The sequence below is a fragment of the Stenella coeruleoalba genome, assembly GCF_951394435.1.
Source record: "Stenella coeruleoalba genome assembly, chromosome: 12".
NCBI lineage: Eukaryota > Metazoa > Chordata > Mammalia > Artiodactyla > Delphinidae > Stenella > Stenella coeruleoalba.
Window position 1 is genome coordinate 82,484,824 of NC_137158.1, and position 27,524 is coordinate 82,512,347.

General features: G+C 38.5%; 1 protein-coding gene across 3 annotated transcripts; it reads left to right on the top strand.

The window, feature by feature from the left end:
- Window positions 1-802: 802 nt before the first annotated feature.
- WTAP (WT1 associated protein) lies at window positions 803-27,266 on the top strand. 3 transcript variants are annotated; one of them, XM_079939561.1, is made up of 8 exons: window positions 803-1,030; window positions 7,620-7,657; window positions 11,025-11,080; window positions 14,320-14,378; window positions 15,414-15,541; window positions 19,277-19,455; window positions 24,418-24,572; window positions 25,988-27,266. In XM_079939561.1, the coding sequence occupies exons 2-8, from the start codon at window positions 7,628-7,630 to the stop codon at window positions 26,569-26,571; spliced, it is 1,191 nt and encodes a 396-aa protein (XP_079795687.1). In that variant the 5' UTR covers window positions 803-1,030; window positions 7,620-7,627; the 3' UTR covers window positions 26,572-27,266. The 3 variants fall into 3 exon arrangements, with proteins under 3 accessions (XP_079795687.1, XP_079795688.1, XP_079795686.1); XM_079939562.1 differs by lacking the exon at window positions 25,988-27,266 and adding an exon at window positions 19,673-21,150 and having other exon boundaries at window positions 898-1,030; window positions 24,418-24,497; XM_079939560.1 differs by lacking the exon at window positions 803-1,030 and adding an exon at window positions 1,143-1,324.
- The last annotated feature ends 258 nt before the right edge of the window (window positions 27,267-27,524 follow it).

Sequence of the window (27,524 nt, forward strand, 5' to 3'; positions counted from 1 at the left end):
CTACGTTTCGGACCATTGCTGGTCTTTTGTGTGAAATGTCTGTTCATGTCCTTGCCCATTTTTCTCTTCGGATTTTGGTCTTTGACCATCTGGAGTATAGTTTAATCTCATCCCCATAAATCACCTCATTCCAGAACACCTCCTTTGGGGATAAACGGTTTTGGTAAAATTGGATAAGGGCAGCCCAATCAAAAGATTACCTGACCCCTGTAGGAAGTATGAGACTTGTTTCACGTCTACCAGGTAACACCATCGGTCTTACGCGACGGTCCGGATGACACACAGCCTTGCGTAAGGGCGTATATTCGAATTAAAAACCTTATATTATCGGTTCCATTAAAACCTCACAAGGTTCGCCTTCCCCTCGCTTCTGCGTTAGCAAGGTGCCCCTAGAGCTGCTGACATAAGGTAAAACCTCCACGTACTAGACAATAGCTCCCCGGTTTCACCTCGAGATTTCAAGGCGGGGACGAACCAAGCGTCCAGGAAGCAGCACTTCCTGACGGAAGAAAGAGCATCGGTTTCCAAATTCTCAGAACTTCAAACAGCAAGGGCTCACGAAGCCTCAATTGCTCGCACTCCCCGCCCACGGCGTCGCTCCTACGGTTGCACCTTGCCGACAGCGCGCGGAAGCATCACAGATGGGTGCTGTACCAAAGGACAGCCAATCACACGCCGCCTTCGCCCAGATTCCTCCGCCAGAGGCAGCGCCGCAGCCGCAGGTGGCCCGGCGAGCTTGTCCGCCCGGGGAGCGCGTCCACCCGGCGCCGCCAATCGCGACCCCCGCCGCCCTTCCCGTGATGCCCCGCGGCTGACCTGCGACCTCGCGGCTCACCACTCCCTGAGGTCCGCTTCCCTCCCCGCCCCCGCCGAGGTCGCAGCGCTTCAGCGGCCGCGGGGCGTGCCACCAGGCGCAGCTCCTCCTGTAGCGACTCGAGGCCCTCAGCGGGCGCCCTCCTTTCGCCTTTCCTCCCCGCGGCTGGGCCCGGCGGGCGGGAAGCTGTGGCCGTGTCCGTGAGACAACTGGTCGGTGAGTGGGCCGGGCGCTAACATGGCGGGGCGGAGAAGCGGGCGGGCGCCGGCGGCGTCGCGGGGCGGGGCGGCGGGAGGAGCGGGAAGGGGGTGGGGCGACGGGACCTCGCTTCCTCCCTCAGCGCCATTTTGTGGCAGCGAGACCTGCAAATAAAGGGGAGAGCCGGGGCTGTGGCGGGAGGAGGAGCGCGGGGGCCGGCGGCAGCGGGGTCGGGCGGCCTGGACAGCGAGCGGGCAGCGCGGGGTCAGCCTATGTGACTGGGCGGCGCCGGCGCGGCCTCCGTCAGGAGAGGTAGGTGCGGGCCGCTCGCCGGAGCGGCGGCGAGGATCTCGGGGTCCCCAGGGCTGAGGCGCGGCCGCCCGGCCCGGGAAGGGGCGGACGGAGCACAGGGGGCGACTCGGGGTTCCCGGGCCCGCCGGCCTCCCGTTAGCCGCGCCGCCTTTCCGCCTGCAGGGACACTTCCGCCACCCCGAGGCCATTTTACCTCCGTCCTCAGGGTCCCGGGGGCTAGGTGGGCGCTCCCGCGGGGCGGGCGACAATCGGAGGCCGCCTTCTCGGTGCGCGTCCAGTCCCCGCCCCGGTGTCGCCGGCTCCCACCTCGGCCGGAGCGCGAGGACTGGCGGCACGAATGAGTTCAGCAGGGGAAGGAAAGCAGCGTTCGTTGACCAAATCGCACGTCGCGCAGTAGCTTAATATTGCAGCTGCGTTGTCTTGTGGACTTCCATTTTTAAATGATGGCATGCGTTCTGAATTAAAAAGAGAAAAATTATTTATTGAATTAGAGGTTTTCGTGAAATTTTAGAGTCTCACCTCGGATCCCTGTAAGGCTGTTATTAATTTTTTAAACCATATTTCATGGGAGCACATAGGAAAAGTCCAAGTTTGTTTTGATGAAGTCAGTTGGATATTTGATCCTAGAGGACTGTGTTAAAATCCTTAATAACCGTGTTTATAAAGCAAGAAACGATTCTTTTGTCCGAGATTTAAAAAGATAAAGAAATACTTTCATGATCATGTTACAGTCCTGAGTTGTCCATGTAGTTTTCCTTCTCAGAATTTAGTTAATTCCATTGCTGAGGAGGATACGTGGAAGTCACGCGTCTGTCACCACAAATCCTACCGGGTTTTTGTTTTGTTTTGTTTTTGAAGTATAGTCGATTTACAATGTTGTTAGTTTCAGGTGTACAACAAAGTGATTATCGACCGGGTTTTTTATTTAAAAACTTTGACCATTAAGACTTCTGTGACAGATAAACATGTTGTAGACATTTAAAACCCCGTATAAAGCTACCGTGAAAATCTTTTCAAGATGCCTAAATGTTATATATGTACACATGACATTTAGTAGCATCTGATTAGGCAAGTTGGGGAAAGAAATTGCGGTGCATTAGAAATTGGGAAAGAAATTGGGGCTTGTGATAAAGAGGAGGTTCAATTTCAAGGGTTTTGGTGGCTGTATTCCTAGAGTGCGTTCAGATTTTACGTTATCTTAAGCAGATAGCTATAGCTAAGAGATCAGTATTTTCACTTCTCAGTGGCGGAACTTAGGCAAACTACCTAAATTTCTAACTCCCAAAGGACAAAAGTACTGATAAAAGTGTATCCCAGGCACTGCTATTTTTTACTTAGCTCATGTAATTTATAGAACTTCATAATATATAGCTTTCCTGATTGAATTTTGAGTATTTGTCAGAAATGGGTTGGTATAATACAGAAAATCCGTAGCAGCCTTGTGGCATGGAGATGAGAGTTGTAATAATTGTATTTGTACAGTACGTTACAGCTTTCAGAGTCCGTTACACTCTTGTATGTATGTATAGGTGTAATATAGAATTCCCTTGAAAATATTCTTTGTTTAGAGGTCTTGATCATTTTCATTCAATTGTACATTATCTTGCTCTTGAAAAAAAATATTTTTCTTGCTCTTTAAAATTTTCTGTTGCTTTGCTTTTGCAAAGCAAGATGTAGATAGTACTTGGTTTTATTCTTGTTTTTATTACCTTCCATTTTTCTGCATCTAAGTATTTTCTATTACTAAGCTTACTAGAGCAAAACTTTTCAATATTCCTATGACAGTATATCCCATTAGATATTAAGGCGGTGTATCAGGCTAGATTCAGTGCTATAAATAAACATTCTCAACTCTAGAAAATGTAGTTGGTGGAATTTACTTTAATCTTTCCTAAATACACATTAAAATTCTCTTTTATGTTAATGTTAGTATTTTATTTGAAATATCTTTTGTTTGTATAGTATTTTTATGGCACTTAAAACACTGACATTTGTAGCACTTTGTGGGGCAGGCAAAACTGGTATCCTCTTTTTGCTGATTTGGAGACTGCAATCTAGAGAAAGTGACTTGCTCAAGATCACATGACTGATATACATAGTCAAGAAAAATTGGTCTTCCAGTTCCTAACAAGTACACTTCTACTATAGTGCCTAGGCTAATACAGTGTCAGATTATTAGTTTCTTACGTTTAGTTGTGATGAGTTTCAGCAAGGTAGGTGATTTCTTACTGAAGTGTTGGCTGGTACTTGTTTCTCTGTTAAGGGAGAACTGAGTTGCATAACTTGGGATCATAATGCTAAGAGCCAGAGAAGTACTGAGATCTGGGATGCTAGGCTCCTAGCCTACCAAAACCGAACTCTCCATCATAAGGTGTTTCTCAGTGTAAAGGCATTAGGAGTAGATGGTGGTTCTGACGGTCTAAACTTAAGAGCTATATTACCTCTGAATTATCCACATGGATAACAAAACTTTACATAAAACATAAAACCATGTTTTAGCCAGTCCTCTTAAACTTGCTAAAAGGTAGCCAAATTGGTCAATTTTTGCTTTTTTTCTATTTTGCTTTTCTGCATTCTCTTGCTAATGCTAGAGAATTCTAGCATTCTAGAATTCTAGCATTCTCTAGCTAATGCTAATTCTCTAGCATTCTCTACCCCCCCCCCATTTTTTAATAAGTAGCTGTTTTAATCTGAGCTAATCACCTAATGATTCATAACCCTTTTCATCATCTGGAAAATGGAAAGTAACTTCGACTGTAGAAGTTGTGGTTATTAAATAAGTGATTCATAGCACTGGGTATATATTCATTTTTTCCCTTCAAGACTCAGGGTTCAACTCCAAATGATATTTCAGTCATTCTGTTTTTCTGATATGAAAATAGCTTGTTCTAAGAACCTGGAATATCCATTGTCTTTATGAATGTAGAATTAACTTTAGATGGTATTGTGCTTGTCAGTTGTGCTAAAAAAAAATTGCCTTGGGGAGTAATAAATTTCACAGCACATGTGCAGTGGGAGAGTCAGAATTGAGAACCAGGTTCTATTTTGATTAAATAGTTGAATGTTGATGCTTTCAAATTTTAAGCCTGTTTCTAATTTGCCTTTTGTCACACTGTCCATTTAACTGTTGTGGCATATCATGAAATCTCAAGCAAAGATTGACTTTTCATCTGCTAAAGATAAGGGAGGAATTTCTTACTAAATGCTTATGCTTTGATTTCCCAAGTCACATATTCCATAACATGTGGAGTGACTTGTGATTGAGAGTCAACATGTGAAATGCAAACATATACAAAACCTGGATTTATCCCTGACTTACATTACAAATTTAAACATCTATTTTTATAAAGAAAATGTAGGTATTCTTTAAGCAGTGTGTAATTAGAATCTACCCAGCGTCAAGCTTTTTAAAAGGAGAGAGAACATAAGCCAGTGTTAAAAATGTAAATAACTTGCTGTTTAGAATTCTGAGAATTGGAGGTCACCAAGAATTCTGCAGTGGGGCTTAAAGACAAAAACAGGAGAGTCCCCTGATGGTACAGTGGGTAGGACTCCGGGCTCCCTATGCAGGGGGCCAGGGTTCGATCCCTGGTCGGGGGAACTAGATCCCACATGCCACACCTAAGAAGCCCGCATGCTGCATATGGCATTATTACATTCTTTTTTATGGCTGAGAAATATTCCATTGTATATATGTACCACATGCACAGTTTTGAGATGGGAAGCCTTTAGAAGGATTTAACCAGAAGACTGACATATAGGTACACATTTATATACTATTTAAGTATGTTAAAAGTTCAAATGGCTCAAATTTTCTTGTACCATTTTAATACGTTATTAGTACGTTATTGATATTTACCTACTATTTAGCATTGGACAAATGGGAAGTTCAAAGAAAATGTTAAACTTGAGTTGTGGATTCCAAGAGGTTGCAGTCTAGTGGAGTGAATGCCCATTAAAACCATTTTCAAATATAAGTAGTCAGGCCTCTGGAGGTGAACATGGTGAGCGTTTGTTTCCAAGTGCTTGGATTCACTCTAGAGTCACGTTAGGATAATCAGTCACTAAGCAGCTGTCTGTAACTTGCAACAGAGATTATAAACTGGGTGATAAGGGGGCTAAAGTAGGCAGGGGCCAATTCAGAGAAAAAATACCGATTTTTAAATCATAGAAATATGGTCATGTCTTCATAGGTGTTGTTTGGTCATAGAGACTTGATCAACTCCATCAGCTCAGAAACTAATGATATATGCTCAGGTTTTTGTTTTACATCCAATGATAAGATTATCAAAGAGGGAAGAATTAAGGCAGTTAATTTATGATATGATCAATATATAATTTTTTTCCTTAAAATGTACTGATTTTTTCAACTCAGTGTACCTAATCTGAAAATCAGGGTTTAGTGACAGTATGATTAGAATATTTGAATTGGGATTGTATGTAATATAAAAAATGGTATTGAAAATCATCTCCTTTTGAGGAATCTCAGATATTCATCAAGAAGTCAAGTAGCTTTTAAAACTCAGTTTTACACTGTAAATTCTTTGATTAAGTTATTTTTATTGCGTATAATTGACATGTTATTTTCAGGTGTACAACATAGGGATTTGATGTTTGTATACATTGCAAAAGGATCACCACATAAATCTAGTTACCATCTGTCACCATACATAGTTACAAAACTTTTCTTCTTGTGATGAAGATTTTGACTCTTTCAGCAGCTTTCAAATCTACGTAATACAGTATTATTACCTATAGTCACTGTGTTGTACATTATATCTCTGTGACTTACTTACTGGCTACTTATTTAATTGTTTGGAATTTGTAGTAAGTATGGGCAGGTAAAATAAACTAAAAAGAAAGTTTAAGATGTAAGGGAACATTTATGACTTTGCTGCTAGAAAGGATACCTAGGAATAACTTTAAATTAGCTTCTCTTTGTTAAATTTGAATATTAGGAAATAGCACAAGTCTTTTCAGTAAGCATAATAAAGTTAATGAGAGTATTTCTGTCATTAATCTTTTTCAACAGGATTAAGTGAATTTTATGTAAATTTATAAAAGAAGCTAATTTTGAGATACAAATTATTCTGTGACATGAAGTTAAATAATGTAGGGATATTTTTATTAAGGTGTAAATACCTTCATACCTGCATTGTGTAGTGATGAATTATCATGAGGATGATAGATTTGACCTTACTATAACAATGTTAATTCTGTAAAAGGAAAGGCTTAGCAACTGGTCTTACCCTTCCTCTGTCCTTTCAACAAGATGCCTGAGATACTGCCTGAGGCCAGTATCGGACTTCAGCACAAACCTATTACTTCTGCTGCCAGATTTGTCTTTCACAGGGCAATTGTAAGAGTGCATTGAAAAATTGTATTTCTTTGGGACGTCCCTGGTGGTCCAGTGGTTGATTATATTTCTTTCAATCCTTTGTGGCAACATTACAAAGAATGATCAACTTTTTTATAAGAGAGTTTAAAAAAAAACCTAATAACAATAGTAATGTAAGATGTTAACAAAGGAGAAACTGGGTGCAGAGTATATGGGAACCCTGTAATATCTTTGCAGCCTTTCTGTAAATCTAAAACTAGTCTAAGAGGTATATAATTTTTTTCACAACTTTATCGGAGTATAAATGCTTTACAATGTTGTTAGTTTCTGCCGTGCAACAGAGTGAATCAGCTATATGTATACATTTTATCCCCATATCCCTTCCCTTTTGAGCATCCCTTCCACCCTCCCTCTTGAGCATCCCTCCCACCCTCCCTCTTGAGCATCCCTCCCACCCTCCCTCTTGAGCATCCCTCTAGGTGGTCACAAAGCACTGAGCTGATCTCCCTGTGCTATGCAGCAGCTTCCCACTAGCCATCCATTTTACATTTGCTAGTGTATATATATCAGTGCTACTTTCTTACTTCATCCCAGCTTCCCCCCCACCCCACCCAGTGCCCTCAAGTCCGTTCTCTACGTCTGCGTCTTTATTCCTACCCTGCCACTAGGTTCATCAGCACCGCTTTTTTAAATTCCATATATATGCGTTAGCATACGGTATTTGTTTTTCTTTCTGACTTACTTCACTCTGTATGACAGATTCTAGGTCCATCCACTTCACTGCAAATAACTCAATTTCGTTCCTAAAAGGTTTATTTTAATTTAAAAAAATAACCGAATGATTTGGTCATAACTGAGTTCAGTAATAAATTCGTTTGAAAAAGCCAGTCTTTTTTTCTTCCTACCTTAACTGGAAGAAAATCAGTTGACTTTCCTCTCTTTATTCCTTTTTTCTAGGATTCAAGATGACCAACGAGGAACCTCTTCCTAAAAAGGTTTGTTTTTCCAGCAGTTTCTAAGCACTTCTTTTGACTAATAGAGTTGAAGGCACTATCCATATTGTTTGCTTTTGTTTATTCCCTTGCCTTATATTAATAGCATCATGGGTGTATAATGTGTGAGACGTTGTATCTAATATGTAATATATTTTAGAATATTTTCAGCCTTTGGAAAACTTTTGTAATAATGACATCCCCATGGTCAACTTGTAGCCTTTATCATATGAATATTCCCAGCTATATAACTACAAATAATGTCAAAATAAGAGATTATTTTACAAGATCCTATAAGTTACTTATTTTCTTTTTTTTCCTAACTTAAATCCCTTTGGTTGTAATGCAGAACCACTTCCATATTTTTCAAAACAGTTTACAGCTAGTTGGTTCTTAGATTCTACCATTTCCTCTGAAGTTTTATTTTCGAGTCTCATTTTCCCCATTTTTTCTTCAGTTTAGTCACTATGACACACACACAAAAGAGGTTACAAAAGAATAACAGTTTCTAAGGGGTATTTATAATTCAGTTGGGAAAGTAGGGGTATGTGCTTATTAACCAGTGAATATTTAAGTGGACAATTTAAATAGTAAATGTTACGGAAATTTCTGTCCTAAGTTTTGGGGTCAAGTGCTTTAACAGTCTTGAGAATTACTGGGTGCTTTCTGTTAGGCTTTTAATATATTCTGGTATAATGATTTTCCCTTTTCTGTTTTCTGATAGTAACATGTTACTGGTAAATGCTACAATTTGAAACATTTTTATAAAGAAAAATGTTTTAATATCTTATAAGGGAAATTAATAAGACTTAATTTTATATTAAAGTAGGAGAGGTGCCTCAGCTTTACAATCTTCTTTTGGTATAGAGAAAACATTTAATATTTCTCAATTTGCAAAACAATTTCATCTCATTAGAATATTATGCCCACTTTAAAGAACTTTTTATTTTGAAAAAATTACTGATTCATAGGAAGTTGTAAAGAAATGTACAGGGAGGGGGCTTCCCTGGTGGCGCAGTGGTTAAGAATCCGCCTGCCAATGCAGGGGACACAGGTTCGAGCCCTGTTCTGGGAAGATCCCACATGCCGTGGAGCAACTAAGCCCGTGCGCCACAACTACTGAGCCTGCACTCTAGAGTTCACAAGCCACAACTACTGAGCCCATGTGCCACAGCTACTGAAGCCTGTGCACCTAGAGCCCATGCTCTGCAACAAGAGAAACCACCGCAATGAGAAGCCCATGCACCACAAGGAAGAGTAGCCCCCAGTCGCCGCAACTAGAGAAAGACCGCGCTGCAATGAAAGCCAGTGCAGCAAAAAAAAAAAAAGAAAGGGCTTCCCTGGTGGCCCAGTGGTTACGAATCCGTCTGTCGATGCAGAGGACATGGGTTCAAGCCCTGGTCCAGGAAGATCCCACGTGCTGCAGAGCAACTAAGCCCGTGCGCCACAACTACTGAGCCCTCGTGCCACTACTGAAGCCTGCATGCCTAGAGCCTGTGCTCTGCAACAAGAGAAGCCACCGCAATGAGAAGCCAGCACACAGAAACGAAGAGTAGCCCCTGCTCACTGCAACTAGAGAAAGCCCATGTGCAGCAACAAGGAGCCAACACAGCCAAAAATAAATAAATTTTAAAAAAAACAAAAAACTTTAGGACTTCCCTGGTGGCGCAGTGATTGAGAGTCTGCCTGCCGATGCAGGGGACACGGGTTCGTGCCCCGGTCCGGGAGGATCCCGCATGCAATGGAGTGGCTGGGCCTGTGAGCCATGGCCGCTGGGCTTGCGCGTCCGGAGCCTGTGCTCCGCAACAGGAAGAGGTCACAGCGGTGAGAAGCCTGCGTACCGCAAAAAAAAAAAAAAAAAAAAACTTTATAAAAAAAGAAATGTACAGGGAGGTTCTGTGCACTCTTTACCCAGCCTCCTTCAGCGTTAACATCTTGCATAACTGTCAGACATCTTGCATAAGAATATCAAAACCAGGAACTTGACATTGGTACAATCCACAGAGCATATTCAGACTTCCCTGGTTGTGTGTGCATTCTGTGTGTGGCTCTATGCAGTGTTATCACTTGTAACTTAATGTAAACAGCACCACAACCAAAATAGTTACCTGAACCATTACCACAAGTCTCTCTTACGCCATTTTTTATAGCCACATCCATCCTCTCCCACTCCATTCTTAACTTAACCCCTGGCAACAACTAATCAGTTCTTCATTTCTAAAATTATGCTATTTCACAAATGTCGTATATGTGAAATTATGCTGTATTACATATCCTTTGAGTTTTTTCACACTGCATAATATCCTTCAGCTTTATCCAAGTGGTTGCATATGTCAGTTGTCTGTTTCTTGTATTGCTGTATTTCATGGTATCATAGTTTACTATTCACCTGTTGAAAGAAATGTGGGTAGTTTCCAATTTTTGGCTATTACAAATAAAGCTGCTGTGAGCATTTGTGTACAAGTTTCTGTGTGAAAATAAATTTTCATTTCTTTGGAATATGTGCTTAAGAGTGCAACTGTTGAGTTGCATGGAACATCCATTTTTAGTTTTAAAAGGATTCGCCACACTATTTTCCAGAGCAGCTGTACCATTTTACTTTCTCACTAGCAATGTATGAAGGCTGTTTCTCTGCATCTTCACTCAGTATTTGGTGTTAACCACTATTTTTTTATTTAGCCATTCTAATAGGGTGTAATGATAGCTTATTGGGTTTTAATTTGCATTTTCCTAATAATGATACCTGTTTTAAAGATAACAAATAGTCCACCTTTTAAAAACTTCGTTCCAAAAAATAAGACTTTTTTTTTTTTTTTTTTTTTAGATGTTGGTAGGAGTTTATTAATTAATTTATTTTTGCTGTGTTGGGTCTTCGTTTCTGTGCGAGGGCATTCTCTAGTTCTGGCAAGTGGGGGCCACTCTTCATCGCGGTGCGCGGGCCTCTCACTATCGTGGCCTCTCGTTGTGTAGCACAGGCTCCAGATGCACAGGCGCAGTAGTTGTGGCTCACGGGCCTAGTTGCTCCGCGGCATGTGGGATCTTCCCAGACCGGGGCTCGAACCTGTGTACCCTGCATTAGCAGGCAGATTCTCAACCACTGCGCCACCAGGGAAGCCCAAGACTTTTTTTTAAAAAACGTCGTAGTATGTACTGAGCCATTTAAGTTTCAGACATTTCAGTACAGGCTTCCTTTTGGGAGGAGCTTTGTGTGTCTTTGGTAAAAAGGGGATTCCTAATAACAGAAACCAGCAGTTGAGGGATTAAAAGTATGATCCTGTCTTCATAAAAATAAGAATATAAGTGCCAGTGGTATTTAATATTTAAAACCTTAAGAAAGAGCACTTAGTTTGTATCATAATTCTCTTTATAGGTTCGACTGAGTGAAACAGACTTCAAAGTTATGGCACGAGATGAATTAATTCTCAGGTAAAATGTTCTTTTACCAAATAAAAATCTTTCTATAGAACATTATGTTGTGATTCTGTACTATAGTGTTTATGTGAGGTATTGTTTTGTTTTTAATGTTAATACATCCTCAAATCATTTAATATATTTTTTGAACCTCTTTTCTACGGCCTATTTCTTCATTATATAAACATTGGGGAAAGCATAACACTTCAAAGAACTAAAGCACTAGCTTGGGTAACTTCTAGACTGATAGGTAACTTGACTTTTTTTCTTGTAGAGGGCAAATATTCAGAACTTTAACTTGAAAAGCATTTGTACTTCATGTGTATAACTTGCTATGGGGAAAGACCCTGTTCTCAGGAAGCTTTCAGTTTACCAAATGAATAGACTTGTTTTGATGTAGTTAATTTTTTTACTTTTCTGCGTAACATGGAAAAGTTGTACTCCTTAAGGATATTCTTCTCGTTGTGGAAGAAATATATTATTTACTGGTGAAGCAGAGTTACTCTTTCTCATAACTGTGACCTTGGTCAACTCATTTAACTTTATATATCTTTCATTTTATTATCTGCAAGTTAAAGCAGTTGGATTAAATTACTTTTAAAGATGACTTCCAGCTCTGAATTTCTGTGGTTATCTTAAAATGTCTTACTAAAGCAGATTGTCAAGTACAGCATTATATTATTCGTTTTTCAAATGTAAGAAATCAGAAAATGGGATCACGCATGTTTTGTATTTTATAACTTAAATATATTCTTTTTGCATTTTATCACTATGGTAAGTTTTTTACGAGGTAACTTTTAGATAAAAATAAAATGAATATTTCAGAGCAACCTGCAAGTTCATTGAACTTTTTCCTCTAGAAATTTCAAGGAATTTTTACTTGAGGAACTGAGTAAATTTAACAGAGTGGAAGTTGGGGAGAGAAAAGGTGGTTTTATAAGATAGGGAAACACAGATGACATGCTCCATTGTTTCCTAGAGCCCGATAATTTCCCACCCTTGTTTACTTAACTAGCTACACTCTATTGCAGACATGCTCTTTATTTTCCTTTACCGTAATCTCATGCATAGAAGTTTTTCTATTGCATACCTTCATTTTCCTGCACATAAAATTTAAATACTTAGTATTTTAAAATACTTTTGCCCTTTCCTGCTGATGTAGACGCTTGTGATATACTGTTGATGTTCTCTTTGTACCTCTGATATGGTACACTCCTTGCCTTTTATCCTTTCTTAGATAATTCCTCTGGTTAGTATGTGCCGTCTCTTGATTTAACTGTTGGGGGAGAAATCGGTACTATAATCTTAATTTAAAAATCAGGAACAATTTTTTATGTTAAATTACCTTTAAGGTTTTAAAAATCATGTGCAATTTATATTCTTGAGGTAGTTTAATTTATTTAGGGACTTCTCATTTATGACTTTTAAGTAGGTTTTTTCCTCATTAATTCTCTTTGTGATTTTAAATTAACTGCTACTTAGTCTCTTTTTTCTACTTGATGAGGATGTTTGTGGTTTGAGCTTTTATATATATATTTTTTGTTTGTTTTTAATTAAGGCTGCATTGGGTCTTCGTTGCTGCACGTGGGCTTTCTCTAGTTGCGGCGAGCAGGGGCTGCTCTTCATTGTGGTGCGCGGGCTTCTCATTGCAGTGGCTTCTCTTGTTGTGGAGCATGGGCTTTAGGCACTCGGGCTTCAGTAGTTGTGGCTCGCGGGCTCTAGAGCGCAGGCTCAGTAGTTGTGGCACACAGGCTTAGTTGCTCTGCTGCATGTGGGATCTTCCTGGACCAGCGCTCGAACCCGTGTCCCCTGTATCGGCAGGCGGATTCTTAACCACTGCGCCACCAGGGAAGTCCCTGAGCTTTTATATTTCTCGTTTCCTCTAAAATAAATAGTTCTTATATAACCTCCACAAAACATCTTTATTCATCCCAAAATGTTGAATGAACTCCTCTTTGTGTCCTAGGTTGTAGAGGCCGTAAAAATGAGCATGCCCTTGGCCTAGTCTTTATGTAGAATGGATTAGCTTGATATTATGGAATATTTTTGTTCATTGTGTTGTAATGTTAATAAATCTCACAGCAAACTTGTCAGAGGTTTTAAGATTATAAAAATATTTTCTAAAATCAAAGTAAATTTTAATTAGCTGTAACTGAAGAGCACCTTGAAAACAGCTCTTAAGTAAGCAAGGTGGCAGACAGCTTACTTTCCAGGAGCAGTTGCTTAAATGTAAGACTGGGGAAAGTTTGTTAACTGCAGTAATTGCCAAGAGCAGCTAATATGGCCTATATTTTGAGGGTAGAGGAATATAATGAAGAAAGGTCCTGATGGCATATGGCATGTATGGAAGTTGTTTCTGCTAATTAGATATGCTTTTGAAAAATAGTATGTTCTCTCCCCCCCACACTTTTTTTTTGTTGTTGTTACTTTGAGAGAATCACGTGGTATTTTCACGTAAGAGCCGAGATAACCTTCAGTCCCTTATAATCAGGCACTTAAAAATTTTTTTTTAATGTTTTTTAAATTTTATTTAACTTCATTGATTTTTGGCTGCGTTGGGTCTTCGTTGCTGCGCACGGGCTTTCTTCTAGTTGTGGCGAGCAGCGGCTGCTCTTTTTTGCGGTGGGCAGGCTTCTCATTGCAGTGGCTTCTCTTGTTGCAGAGCACAGGCTCTAGGCACGCAGGCTTCGGTAATTGCGGCATGCGGGCTCTGGAGCGTGGGCTCAGTAGTTGTGGCACACGGGCTTAGTTGCTCCGCAGCATGTGGGATCTTCCCGGAGCAGGGCTCGAACTGATGTCCCCTGCATTCGGATTCTTAACCACTGCACCACCAGGGAAGTCCCTAGGCATGTTTTTTAAATGCCTTTTGTTTGAGGTGGAGAGCATATCTGAAAAGTACGGTTAAGTTTTTCAGTCAGCTTCCATAATCCAGGCAACATGCTGAACATCAGTGATACAAAGTCCTGTATGGTATGTGATCTGACCCACGGGAACACTGCTTGGTGTATTTTCAGCAGGGAACACTTTTCTCTGTATTTCCATTTACCTAACTCCTGTAAGTTGAGAAGGAATAATTTTGAAGTGACTCATTTATTATGGGTTAAACTAGATTTCTGGTTATCTCAAAATGGAAGAGACATTAAAATTCATGCAGTGGAATTCTCAGTATTATTTAAAGCTTATGGATGTGGTTTTCTAGTATATTTAATAAAAGCAATTTAAACATAACTAATATGGATTTATTTTTGTACTAGGTGGAAACAATATGAAGCATATGTACAAGCTTTGGAGGGCAAGTACACAGATCTTAACTGTAAGTTTGAGTTTTAGCTTTCTAAAAACTATGTGACTATTGCCTTTTAGATTGTTTTTATAAGCACAGGATAACTGGTTTTACTAAGTAATTTTTATTCAAGCATTTTATTGAGGAACTCTGTCCAGGCACTATGCTGGGTGCTAAGAAATAGGTGAATGAGACATGCTGTCTCTTCTTGAAGAGTTTGCAGTCATTGGAGAAGACCAACATGCAATAATCTTAGAATAGCACTTCTCTTTTAACTGAAGGTTCCGAGAGAGCATAGATAGGGAAATTCACAACTACTTGAAACTTTCCTTGATGTGTCCCTTCCACAGAGAAATTTCAAGTGAAGCATGAGTTATTACTCTAGAAGAGAGAAGCAACCAGTATTAAATTTATGATAGCTTAAATTGTAACAATAGGATACAGCTATGTATTTATGGATTTTTCAACATCTGCTAAAAATAATACAATTTAGTCTTCAGACCAATTTAGTCTTTGTCACTTTTCACTGAGTTAGAGTAACATAATATTTGTGAGTATAAAAACCAGTACACTTTTCCAAGTTCAGAAAGCTTAATATCCTAAAATCTCAATTATTTTATGATTATAGTATAATCCATAGAAGTTGTGAACATTATGAAAACTTAAAGTAATAATTGTCTCTGCAGTTATGGGCATGTTTATATTGAATAGGTTAAAAACGGTACTAATCAGGACTTTCTGAATACTTCATAGTATAAACAAATGCAAATAACGAAGTTTCCTGGTGTTTGTTGGCAACAGATTAGACCATAACAACGTAATCCCGTCTAGCATTAAGTGGCTGTGGACCCGTATAACAGCACTAACTCCTAAAAGAGCACTCATGATCAGGAACAGATTTCATTGTTACAGAAGCATTGGTAGAATAGAAAGTAAAGATTTAAACTTGTTACCGTGGTTTTTATCATCTGTTCAAAGGCAATCAGAACTTTCTTTTGGTTAGTTCACTTTGATCTTGAAAATTGTATTTCATGATGTTGGGGTTTTTTTTCCTTTAATCATCAGCTAATGATGTAACTGGCTTAAGGGAATCTGAAGAAAAACTAAAGCAACAACAGCAAGAGTCTGCACGCAGGGAAAACATTCTTGTAATGCGACTAGCAACCAAGGAGCAAGAGATGCAGGAGTGTACTGTAAGTATTTCAAATGTTTTGAAGTCTTTTTGAGGAATTGGGGTTTGGGTCACATGATGACATGTATTAATTCACATTAAGCTAATTTTGTTACTTAATAGGAATTATAGATGCACATTTTGTTAAGGTAGAAATACTTTGAGCTTAAATGTGCTAAATGTAAAATTTTGATAGATAACCTTTCATTATTGGATTTAAAGTAATTTTTCTGTGGCCAAGAAGTCAAAAATCTTAAATTATTCTCTGAAATCTCCATGATTTATAAGAATTAGTATATTGGTTCAGATATCTTTAAGTAACTGATATCTGAGGGTATAAGCAGCATTTAGTCTTTACTAAGCAAGCCGTCTGATTAGTTTCTCCTCTGCTGTCTTTACCCCTTTCTGCATAAAGTTATTTTTCTTAGTATCATCAACTTCTACCATGTCTTTTAATTGTTAATCTTTCATTCGTACTATTTGCCATGTGTACATAGATCTGAAATCTAATGATATATTTGATCCTTTAGCTCTGGGGTTGAATTTAGAGTCAGTTTTATGCTGTCTTTGACAGTCTTAGCCCTTTCTTTTAGTGTTTGTATATGTCAGTTATATAAGATAGGGGCAGCTCTATTCCTGTTGTTCCTAGTAGTTTTTTCTTTCTTTCTTTCTTTCTTTCTTTGGTTTTTTTGTTTTTGGACTGCACTGCGCGGCTTGCGAGATCTTAGTTCCCTGACCAGGGCTCAAACCCAGGCCCCTGCAGTGAAAGTGCTGAGTTCTAACCTCTGGACCGCCAGGGAATTCCCTGTTGTTTCTCATCTTAAAAGCTGAAATTTTCCTGAATTTTTTTGTGTAATCTCCATTTGATAGTTATTAAAATCTAATGCATAAGGCAATATTCTGGTCACTGGAGACTAATAATCTGTGGGTCACAGTTCTGTTTCTTTTCTCACCAATAAAATGTTCTTTAGGGCTTAATCACAATCCTTATTCTTCTTGTGCAGACGCTGTCTGTTGTCCACATTCCCACAAAAGTCTTTAGTCCCTTTTCCTTCTTTTTTTTTTTTTGCTGTGCTGTGCGGCATGTGGGATCTTAGTTCCCCGACCAGGGATTGATCCCACGCCCCCTGTGCCCTGCGTTGGAAGTGCAGAGTCTTAATCACTGGACTTCCAGGGAAGTCCCATTCACTTCTTCAAAATGACTTTTTTACCTGTTAAAGAGTAGCCTCTGTTATTTTCTCTATCTTCTCACCATTCCTTTTGTTTCTACCAATTTAGTTTCCATCTGCACTGCCACTGATATTTTTTCTGTAAAGTCACTAATGAACGTTTTAAGAAATTTCTCTTTCTCAGCACTCATATGCCTTTACTTTCCCTAACTTCAACTATTGACCATTCCCACCTTTGGCTTTTTTTTTTTTTTTTAAACCTAGATACCTGGTTCCAAGAAGTCTTACCAACATTTTGAATATAGGGTTTTTGTTTTCGTTTCTTTTCTGTAACACCCACCCATCCCATTCAATTTTTTTTTTGCTTAGGATTTTCACGTCTAATGGCATGAGTACTACTTCTCAAGTGCCTAGTCTCAAAACCATTTAATTCTTTCTTTTTGTGATATTTAGGACTCTAGGTTCTACCATTTACTCATTAATAGTTTTAGGTTTCCCTGTTAACATGGCACTGTGCCAGATGCTTACACATGCAAAGGATGAATCTTCCCTTCAGAGTGCTAGCACCTGGTAGGTAGAGTGTGAATGGATGGTGCTGATGATAATGTCTCATAAAACCAATGCATCTTGATTTCTTTTTATCTCTTGAATCCTATTCTTGACATTCTAGTCCAGATACTTCTTAACACTTGCCTAGATAGTATGTGCTGTTGACTCATCTCAGTGATTCTGCAGCCATTCCATATACACTGGCAGTTTTGATCATATTATGCCTAATCAGGGCCTTTGGTGATGCCTCATCACCCTTTTTGTCATCTCAACCTATATTTAAGAGTTTTTTCAAGTAGAACCTAACTTTTTCCAGCCACATTTTTTTACAGCTCTTCTCTGCACAGGCCAGCCGAAGAACTCACTGCTCTTTCAGTTAGAACACAGTGAAGTTTTGCAGAGAGGGCAGCAGGAGCAAACACAAGGAAATGGCAAGCTTATGTGTAGCAGATGAGGGCCGTTCACTGTGTAATCTAAATACTAGTAACTATGTTCGTGTAAGAGAGGCAGTGTTTTCTTTAGTGATAGTGGTACATGCTATATGTTACATGGCATGCTTTATTCCTGTTAGATTACCTCAGCAGCTTGCATTATATTGAATAAATAGGTGTACTTTTTGGTTTAAAATGAGCTACTTTTAAAATTCCTTAAGCTAAAAGAGGAAAAAATAGTTCTGTTTGCTCAGTGAAATACTAACTAAATGTATCCTACTATATTTGTATGTTTTATGGTAGAAATTAGCTGCTTAGGAAATGTTAGTTTCAGTCCTTTTTTTTTTTTTTTTTTGCGGTACGTGGGCCTCTCACTGTTGTGGCCTCTCCCATTGCGGAGCACAGGCTCTGGACGCGCAGGCTCAGCGGCCATGGCTCCCGGGCCCATCCGCTCCGCGGCGTGTGGGAGCCTCCCGGACTGGGGCACGAACCCGTGTCCCCTGCATCGGCAGGCGGACTCTTAACCACTGCACCACCAGGGAAGCCCTAGTTTCAGTCCTGTTTAAGGTTTAGTGTGGAGCAGGATCTTGAACCAGATCTACTTTGGGTGTGAAGAAAGTGATGCATTTAATGATGATACACTGTATCTCATATTTTAGAAATGTATTTTTAGTGTGCTAGTAAATAGTACAACCAGAGTTGAAGTTGAAGGTTTCCTATGTAAGCAGAGGGTTTTGGTATGGTGGGAAAAGCCCTAGATTGGGAGTCAGGAGGCTTGAGAACAAGAATTCTGGTTTTAGTACTGGCACTGAACTAACTATCCTTGGACAGTTGGCTTATTTAATCTCTCAAAAATAAGCAGTTTGGACCAGGTCAGTCACCTTCCAGCCTTACAATGCTGTGAGTCAAATCTACTTGGAGGGGGAAAAAATGCTTAATTTTGGGTTAAGGTGCTGTTTATAAAGCTGTAATGCCAACTCATGTAAATATGTAAGTACTATACATTTTTAAATTTAGAAATGCAAATATGTTTTAAATTATAACCTTGTAACCTGGTGTATTTTTAGGGAACTTGTGTATAGACTAATTTCCCATAAGCACAGATTTACTTACATAAGTAATATTTTAAACTTTGCTTTTTTTCCCCAGTGGGCATCAGCATTTTTAGTAAATATAACAGTGATTGATTGGTTGATTTTTGTACTGTTTTGGTTGCCAACGTGTTAGTCTCCTTATATTTGAAGTTTCTAAATACGGAGTGCAATCAAATGGCCTTTATTTCTACATGGATAACCTTAAATAGTTTCGTGGGGGGGGGTGGTTTCTTCTTTTTTGGCTGCAGAGCGTGCGGGATCTTAGTTCCCTGACCAGGGATCGAAGCCATGCCCCAGCAGTGAGAGTACTGACTCTTAACCACTAGACCCTCCTAACCAAGGAATTCCCAAATAGTTGTTTTTAATTTGTACTTTTTTTAGAGGATTTTATGATCAAGGGGGGAAAGGACTTAACAAACAAGTTGGTAAATCCAGTGAATGAAAGGGATTTTATCTCTTCTTAAGTATGTTTCCTTGGATTTGGTAGTAATTGGTGTTTTTTTGCTTTGCACAGACTCAAATCCAGTACCTCAAGCAAGTCCAGCAGCCTAGCGTTGCCCAACTGAGATCAACAATGGTAGACCCAGCGATCAACTTGTTTTTCCTAAAAATGAAAGGTGAACTGGAACAGACTAAAGACAAACTGGAACAAGCCCAAAATGAACTGAGTGCCTGGAAGTTTACGCCTGATAGGTAAACAAATCATACTCCCCAGTCAAGACTTCCCTGACAGTCCCACTACGAGAAAGCTGTGGTGGGACAGCCAAGTACTCGTTTCCACACCAAGACTCAGACTTTTTGAGCCAAAAAGCCACATTCTTATACTATCCAGCTTGTAATGGGTAATGTAAAACTTACCAGATGAACCTTGTGTTTCAGCTTTTTTCTCTTCCCCCTCCCCTTGCTTCAGAGGCCTGATGGCGTCGGACTATTCCGAAGAAGTGGCCACCTCCGAAAAATTCCCCTTCTAGAACATGTAGACACTTGAGAAGTGTTTCTGTTTGAAGAAAATAGAGGGAGAAACAGAAGTCTTAAGTCTGTGGCACACTGTGTCTTCAGACAGTTTGGAGGAATGAAAACCTAGAGATTTAAAATCATGAATTGAACATGTAAAATTCCAGTAAATGTAAAGATGGAATATGCATCGCTCTTAACCTTGAGCATAGTGACTTAGAGACACTGTATATCAGTTTTGCCAATAAGACTGTGGACTTCGTGATTGTTGTTGAACTTCTGGGTCAAACTCAAATGAGGTGAATTTTGCCTTTAAAGGGTTTATTTGCTAAGAACCAACTTAATAGTCATGAGAGAATTAAATAATAGATGTCAGTACAAGTAGTTCATATATTTAACCATTTAGTTTGGGGCTCCATATTACTTGATTGAGCCTTAAATCAATGTGGTTTTACTCAATGGTTTGTTCTTTGAATGGTTGCTAATACTGTAGATAATCTTACTGAGGACTGTACAAATAATGAAGGTGTGGTATCAAACTTCAGGTCTAAACTGTTTGAAGCATTATAAACATTCATTTCACAACTAGATTGTATAAGGATATTAGCTGTGATGAGACTCACTGCGTTATTTTTTTCAGTAGTGAAATTTATTAAATCCCCATTCCATTCAACAGGCACATGTTGAAAGAGCATTGTCGTTGGTGTTAATGGGGGAATGTGTTCCTTCATTGTATTTGGGCCTTTTGTATTGCACTCTTGATATTAAATTAAATGTGCCTTGAAATAGTTGGTTTTTTTTTTTTGTTTTGTTTTTGGTTTTGTTTTGTTTTTTAAGTTCAAGGATTACTATGATGATTTTGTTGTACTTTTAACATTTTGGTTTTGGGGGGGCTGTGAGAGCAGATTGATTTCGAAAAAATTGTTGCTGTGCTCTTCAAAGTGAAGGAAAAGGCTCTGTGTCTCATTTTTTAAAGACCTACTTTTTTCCAGCTGGTATCATAAAAGACAAGGAGACTTGACACTTGTTGCTTTTTGACACCTTGTCCCAGGATATTGCAGTAGACATTAATGTGGGACAGCTTCACAGGGTGCCTGCCAGAAGATTGGGGACAGAATGTATTGGAACTGTGGGCTGGCCTAAGTGAGACATTTTGTGAATTGGAAAAAAAAAAAAAAAACAAGGTATAGTGATCATTTCTAGCAAATTCATTTGATCATTTAGATAAATGAGGCATTATTTTCTTCATGCTTCCATCCAATCCTGGAGGTGAATTTTTTCGTCAGATCATTCTATAAGTCACCAATTCGAATTTTCACTTGGTGATAATGGAGTCTAAGATGAGTGGAAGATAAATGTTCCAGATTGCCCCAACGTTTAAGTGCAGTTTTAACAAGGGTGACTTAAGTTCTCTCTTAATCATTCAAATAAATTGTAAGTATCTTGTATGTGTGTGCTTTAGGGAACTGGTTGTGGGGCAGAGGGTGGGCTGGAGAAGTGGTTTGTGTGACTTCACGGCAAGAAATCGCTTCTAAAATTCTCACTGCTTGTGGGGGTTGGAGGGTAAGTAACCAAATCTGTTTGAAATTGGCTTCTTGTGCCCGATTTAAGGCTTTTGTGTATATGTTATGCCATTTAAGATCACAGTAGGGAAGACCTATGTATTCTCAGTAGGTCAGGAAATAATTCATAAAAGGTATCATTAACGTACTCAAATTTAGCCAAGCATCTTTCTTTGCCACTTAGGTAACAGTCACCTTGAAGTGGGTTTTTTCTTCTTACTGTTAAAAACTTTTTTTTAATTAATAAGGTAACACGTGCTAATGTATAAAATTGAAACAGTGTAAAGAAAAGTGGAGGTGAAAAGTGAGTTTTACTCCTGGGTGTGACCTTGCCCTTCCCTGTTCAATTCCGCAGGAGTAGTAAGCACTTTTAAATTTCTTGGGTATCATTAAGATAATTTGTGTGCATATACAGTAATTATATATATATAGAGAGAGAGATTTTAAACAAATGTGACATGTATACATACACACAGGTGATTTGTGCCAGGGCTTTCCCCACCCCACTTTATCCTTGGGCATTTTCCCATTTTTTACTATATTTAAATTACTTACCATTTTTAATGGTTATATAATATTTTCATTGTATTAGTAAATCATAATTTACTTTAATTACCTATAAATGGGTTTTTATTTTGTAAAAAGTAGGCTATAAGCCAGAGTTCATCAGGTGGTATAAATACATCATTAATTTGAAACAAATAGTCCTCAATCAATACTCTGTCTGGAATAATTCAAATAGAATGGGTTATGTGGGTTTTGTTTTGTTTTCCACTTTTTTATTCTGTTTTAAGAAAGATCTCATGAATTATGTTGTCCACTTTAGTTAAAATATTTCATACATGTGACAGTGCATATATTTTAGAGTAGTTAGGGGGATATATTGCAGTGTTTTGACAGTTTTCAGTTTGTATTTAAACATTTAGGTACTTGTGTGTACACCTCTTCAGAATACCCTGTCTCCCTTCCCCTTGATGACAAAGCAGTGTACAGTGTCCGTTCTTTTTTATAAATCATTCTCTTAAATTATTTCCTATTGTATTTTCTTTGTGGGTTATTTGATTTTTAGGAATGAGTTAGTTTTTTTTTTTTTTTGGTAAAATGATTCCAAAGACAAGTTACTTGTAATTGGATTCTTACCATCTTTTGTGATATGATGAACACAACACAAATTTTACATGACATAGTAAAATTACAGAATGTTTAAAGAACAGCAGTTTTTTGAAGATTTGTTTTAAAGTGATCACTAAATTTAGAAGTGGTAGGATTATTTTAGAACAGGCATTTATAAAAAGGCATGACTTCATAAATGAATTTTTTTTGCATTAGAATTTGTGATACTTTATATGAGGTTAAGTCAGGTCACAATGTATTGATTTTACTATTGTCTGTGTTTTAAAAAATTCATATAAAAGATTTCTCAGGTTGGTAAACACTGATGCTATATACTTTGCAAGAAAGCAGTGTTGTGGGAGCATAGGCAGTAAAGTGGAAGGAATGCCCCTGTCTTAGATGATGGTGCGTGTTTCTTATTCCTCATTTGATTTGTAAACTCTTGTTCCCTAGAGACTAAAGTCTGAGGGTGCTTATAGGAAATGGGGGATATCTGGAGCTGTAATAACAATGAACAGAAATATCAGCTAATAAAGTTGCCATGTAGAGAAAAAACCCTTACCACATGCTAACTCATGGTTTTCATCTGAGGCTCCTTTGCACAGTGGTACCCCAGGTTTTACCAGAGATTTGTGTAAGGAAAATGTATTAAAAACTTTTGCTTGAATCATATTGGGTTAGAACATGTGCTCTTGATAAAAGAACCTTGCAACACTGAGCCAAAGAATGAGAAACATTTACAAAGTGCTCCCATCTTAAAACATTTAAAAAGTGTGTGTACAGCAATTGCAAAAATGCAACCAAAAGCCCCAGTAACAGTGTCTCAATAAAACTTCACTGCTTTTCTTTAGCCTCATTAATAAGAATAGAAAGAATCACTTTTAAAGAGTTCTAATTTAAGTATATAATTGTGATGTTACCTTTGAAACTTGGATAGGGACAGTTTGATATTCTTGTGATGGAGTAAAGTTCAGAATGACCTTACTGGTTAAAGAATTTTTTTGCTGACACTTTCTATTGTTTTCTTCTTTTAACTCCTTTAATAGGGCTTTCATTTGCCTGATATACAACTTCAAATTCATCTCATCCTTAATAGTAATATAGGGGATGAACATTGATTGCATTTTTGCAATTACTGTGTATATGCACAGAGGTCTATAGTACATTGCACTAGCACTTGGTAACTAATTTGTTGAAAGTATGGCACTCCTAATTTGGCACACACTTACATATTTGCATTATTGATGATAAGTAACTCCAACCTTATTTTTGTGTCGTAAGAGTAATCTTTTCAACATGGATAAAATCTTCACCACATACCAATATTAAAATTTCAAAAACTTTCATCCCAGTTTAAGACAGCTCAAAAGTATATATATCATATGAAATTAAATGAGGGATTGGTGAATAGGAATAGTCTGAAGGCTTTTTAAAAACAGTAACTGAACAGGCCTCACTTAATGCAGTAAATAAACATTCTTGTGAGAACTGCCTATTAAGAGGCATCCTTAAAAATGCTGATCTAGCAGGAATAAATATACTCTCATTCATTTATATATTTATAGGTGCTGATTTTTATATATTAGGTATTTTAAAGAAGTTTACATTTGAGGTTGATGTTACATTTACCCTTTCAAGAACTTTTCTGTTCCATAAAGCTAAGTACCTTAGTGCTTTACTAATACTGTATATCTAAAATGTGTGTTAATTAACTGGCCTGTTTCTATTTCAAATTATAATTTGGGATAAAAATAGATTTCAGAATCAGTTATTAATAGAAACAAAAAGTGGCCATTTAGGTACTTCTTCTTTAGGTTTTTAAAATTTTTGCTGCTGTATTGGCAAAATACTGAAATGTACAAGATGGATGTATTCCAAAAAGAAGATGGTAATTGTAGGGAGGCATCTGCTGTGACATAGTGTTATGTTCTGTATGTGTTACATCTATCGTTGTAATAATTGCAAGCAAAGAAGGTTGTAGAGAGTTTTGTCTTCATTTTGTGATGAATGGCTCTTTCCTTTACAGCCAAACAGGCAAAAAGTTAATGGCGAAGTGTCGAATGCTTATCCAGGAGAATCAAGAGCTTGGAAGGCAGCTGTCCCAGGGACGTATTGCACAACTTGAAGCAGAATTGGCTTTACAGAAGAAATATAGTGAGGAGCTTAAAAGCAGTCAGGATGGTAAGGGGTTTTTTGAAAAGTTTGGTTAAGTTTGCACTGGCTTTAAAATACTGCCAGGCATGAGTATTATAGATTAGAGTGTATATGCTCATCTCTGCCAATGGTTCTATAAAATTATAAGTGAAATATTTCCAATTGAGTCAGCAAACAAAGCCATTTAATCTTAGCGGTCCCCTCAGCCTCCCCCCCCAGCCCCTGAATTGTTTATTGTGCAAATTTCATAAGAAGTTTTTGTTTTTTAGGGGTGGGATTTGGCAAAAGATAGAAAGGCTGTTGTATTATGTAGCTATATAAATTTATATTCAGTGCTTAAAAGAGGGAATATCTTCATTCAACCAATTTCTGTAAGTGTAAATCTTGGAAGTATTTGGCTATTTCCAGGGATCTGAAAATATATATAACTGATTGTGGAAATTCCCTGGTGGTCCAGTGGTTAGGACTCGGTGCTTTCATTGCCGGGTCCGGGTTCCATCCCTGGTCAGGGAACTTAAGTCCCTGCAAGCCGCACGGCACGGCAAAAAATAGAAAATAATAAATAAATAAAAGTATATAGTTGATTTTACCTTTTAAGATCCTATTTAGTGAATAAGATGTAATAGTTCTTTGCTAAGACAGACGCAACTTGTCAGCCACCATCTCTTTTTTCGCTGGGCAAGTATAGTTTCATCCATGCTATTTCTCCTTTGTGAGGAAGATTAGTAGTAAGAAGAATACCCAAGCTCTGGAGATGAGATTAATTGCAAACTGTAGTTAATTGCAAAGAAGGTCGCTAGTCAAGCAATATCTTTAAAACTGCCTTTTCAAAGTGATGGTTCTTAGCTCTCACTATTTATAAATATAGTAAATAGGAGGTTTTGTATAGTAGTAAATGAACTCCCCCTCCACCCCCAAGGCCTTTTTAGAACTTAATAGACATCTGTATTTTTATCAGTTTTCAAGAGTTATTTTCTCTGAATTTTGTTCTTGGATGGGGGATAATCCTTGATGACTGCATAGGCTTCTTTGGAGTATTAGAGTAGAGGACCGCACTTCCCCAGGGGCTAACCTGCTGTGGAGCTGAGACATTGGCTCGGAGGATGAGGAGTAAGGGGCTGGACATGAGGCCCCAGCTCAGCAGACGTGGAGCAGCTTCTGTGGGCTGTGACCAGTTTTATGTGGCTAGGTAGTTTGAATAAATTTAAATTTAGTTGCTTTAATATATTTATTTTAAGCTTTTGCCTTCCTCCCCAAAACAAACTCATTGTTGAATGGCTATTTTAACATTCCAAGCAAAATTTTAAAGTACTCTTGTGATTTTATAATTGTATTTGTTTACTTAAACATTTACTGATTGCCTGGCTTTGTGCAGGCACTAAGAAATATTTTTAAATATGTTAAAAGAGATATTAAAGTAGGTTTGACTCTCCTTTGCACAGAACTGAATGACTTCATCATTCAACTCGACGAAGAAGTAGAGGGTATGCAGAGTACCATTCTAGTTCTTCAGCAACAACTGAAGGAGACGCGCCAGCAGTTGGCTCAGTACCAACAGCAGCAGTCTCAAGCCCCAGGCCCGAGTACCAGCAGGACTACATCTTCTGAGCCTGTAGGACAGGCAGAGGCCACAGGTAAAGACTGCAGTCGTCTGGCCAACGGACCAAGTAATGGCAGTTCCTCCCGGCAGAGGACGTCTGGGTCTGGATTTCACAGGGAGGGGGACACAGCCGAAGATGACTTCCCTTCTTCACCAGGGAATGGTAATAAGGCCTCCAACAGCTCGGAGGAGAGAACTGGCAGAGGAGGTAGTAGTTACGTAAACCAACTCAGTGCGGGGTATGAAAGTGTAGACTCTCCCACGGGCAGTGAAAACTCTGTCACACACCACTCAAATGACACAGACTCCAATCATGACCCTCAAGAGGAGAAAACAGTGAGTGGGAAAGGTAACCGAACTGCGGGTTCCCGCCACGTTCAAAATGGCTTGGACTCAAGTGTAAATGTACAGGGTTCAGTTTTGTAAAAATTTTTCCAGCAAATTTTTATACAGTGTCATTTAATTTGGGAGAGGATACTGTCCAGAAAATTAACGCATACTTTTGTCACAATTTGCCTTTTTTGTGGGTGTTTTTTTTTTCCTTTCCCTTTTTCTTTTTTTCCTTTTTTTTCCTTTTTTTTTTCTTTTTGCTTCAATACCTCTGCCACTTTGGAAACTGTAACAGTTAATTACTTTGAATGTTGCTAAAAGGACATTTTGTGTAGGGTCAAGTTATTTTTATATGAGTTAATGTGAAGTTGTAAATGGAAACCTTTCCTTAAAGTGTAACACAATGATGTCTGTTTAAATCTGTGTCTATCCTAGAACCTGTGCTGTGTAAGGGCATTCTTATTCATGCTGTTATTGTACTTACGCACCGTTCAGACTTGTTAGCATAGCTGTGGGTTTATGACTGCCAGGTCTGCCCAGTACAGTAGTTTTATCACTGAAAGTTGGACTTGTTGAAGGAGTCCTATAGTAGTTTCAGTGTTAGATACAGTTTTTTCCACCATACATCTGTGCATTTTCTCTTTAGGTGACTGAATGTTTAAGAAACTGTGTGCATAGTTACTCAGTTTTTATGAATTGTTGTATCCTGTTAATGCATATTGCTCTGTGACTCCAGTATATCTCACCTGTACTGACCAAACTTAAATAAAGATTTTTATTGTAACTCCTTACATTAGTTGTTTTTTGTTTCTTTATGTGTGTTTAGCATTTGTCATTTCTTTTCATTGGCTTGCTGAATGTCTACTTATTATTCAACATACCACAAAGGTGAAACTTAAGTCCATGCATAAATTTAATCGTGAACTTAATTTTTTTTTAATTTATCCCTTGTTTTGGAAAATGAACTTGGAGTTTAGGACTACACTTTAATGTTTTTTCCTGACTTGTAAAAATAATTGTTAAAATACTTGAAAATACAAAAAATATAA

Coding starts and splice junctions, on each gene's coding strand:
- WTAP (XM_079939561.1), top strand. CDS start 7,628: ATGACCAACGAGGAACCTCTTCCTAAAAAG. Junction 15,542..19,276: donor AAGAGATGCAGGAGTGTACT/GTAAGTATTTCA, acceptor TGCTTTGCACAG/ACTCAAATCCAGTACCTCAA. Junction 19,456..24,417: donor TGGAAGTTTACGCCTGATAG/GTAAACAAATCA, acceptor TTTCCTTTACAG/CCAAACAGGCAAAAAGTTAA.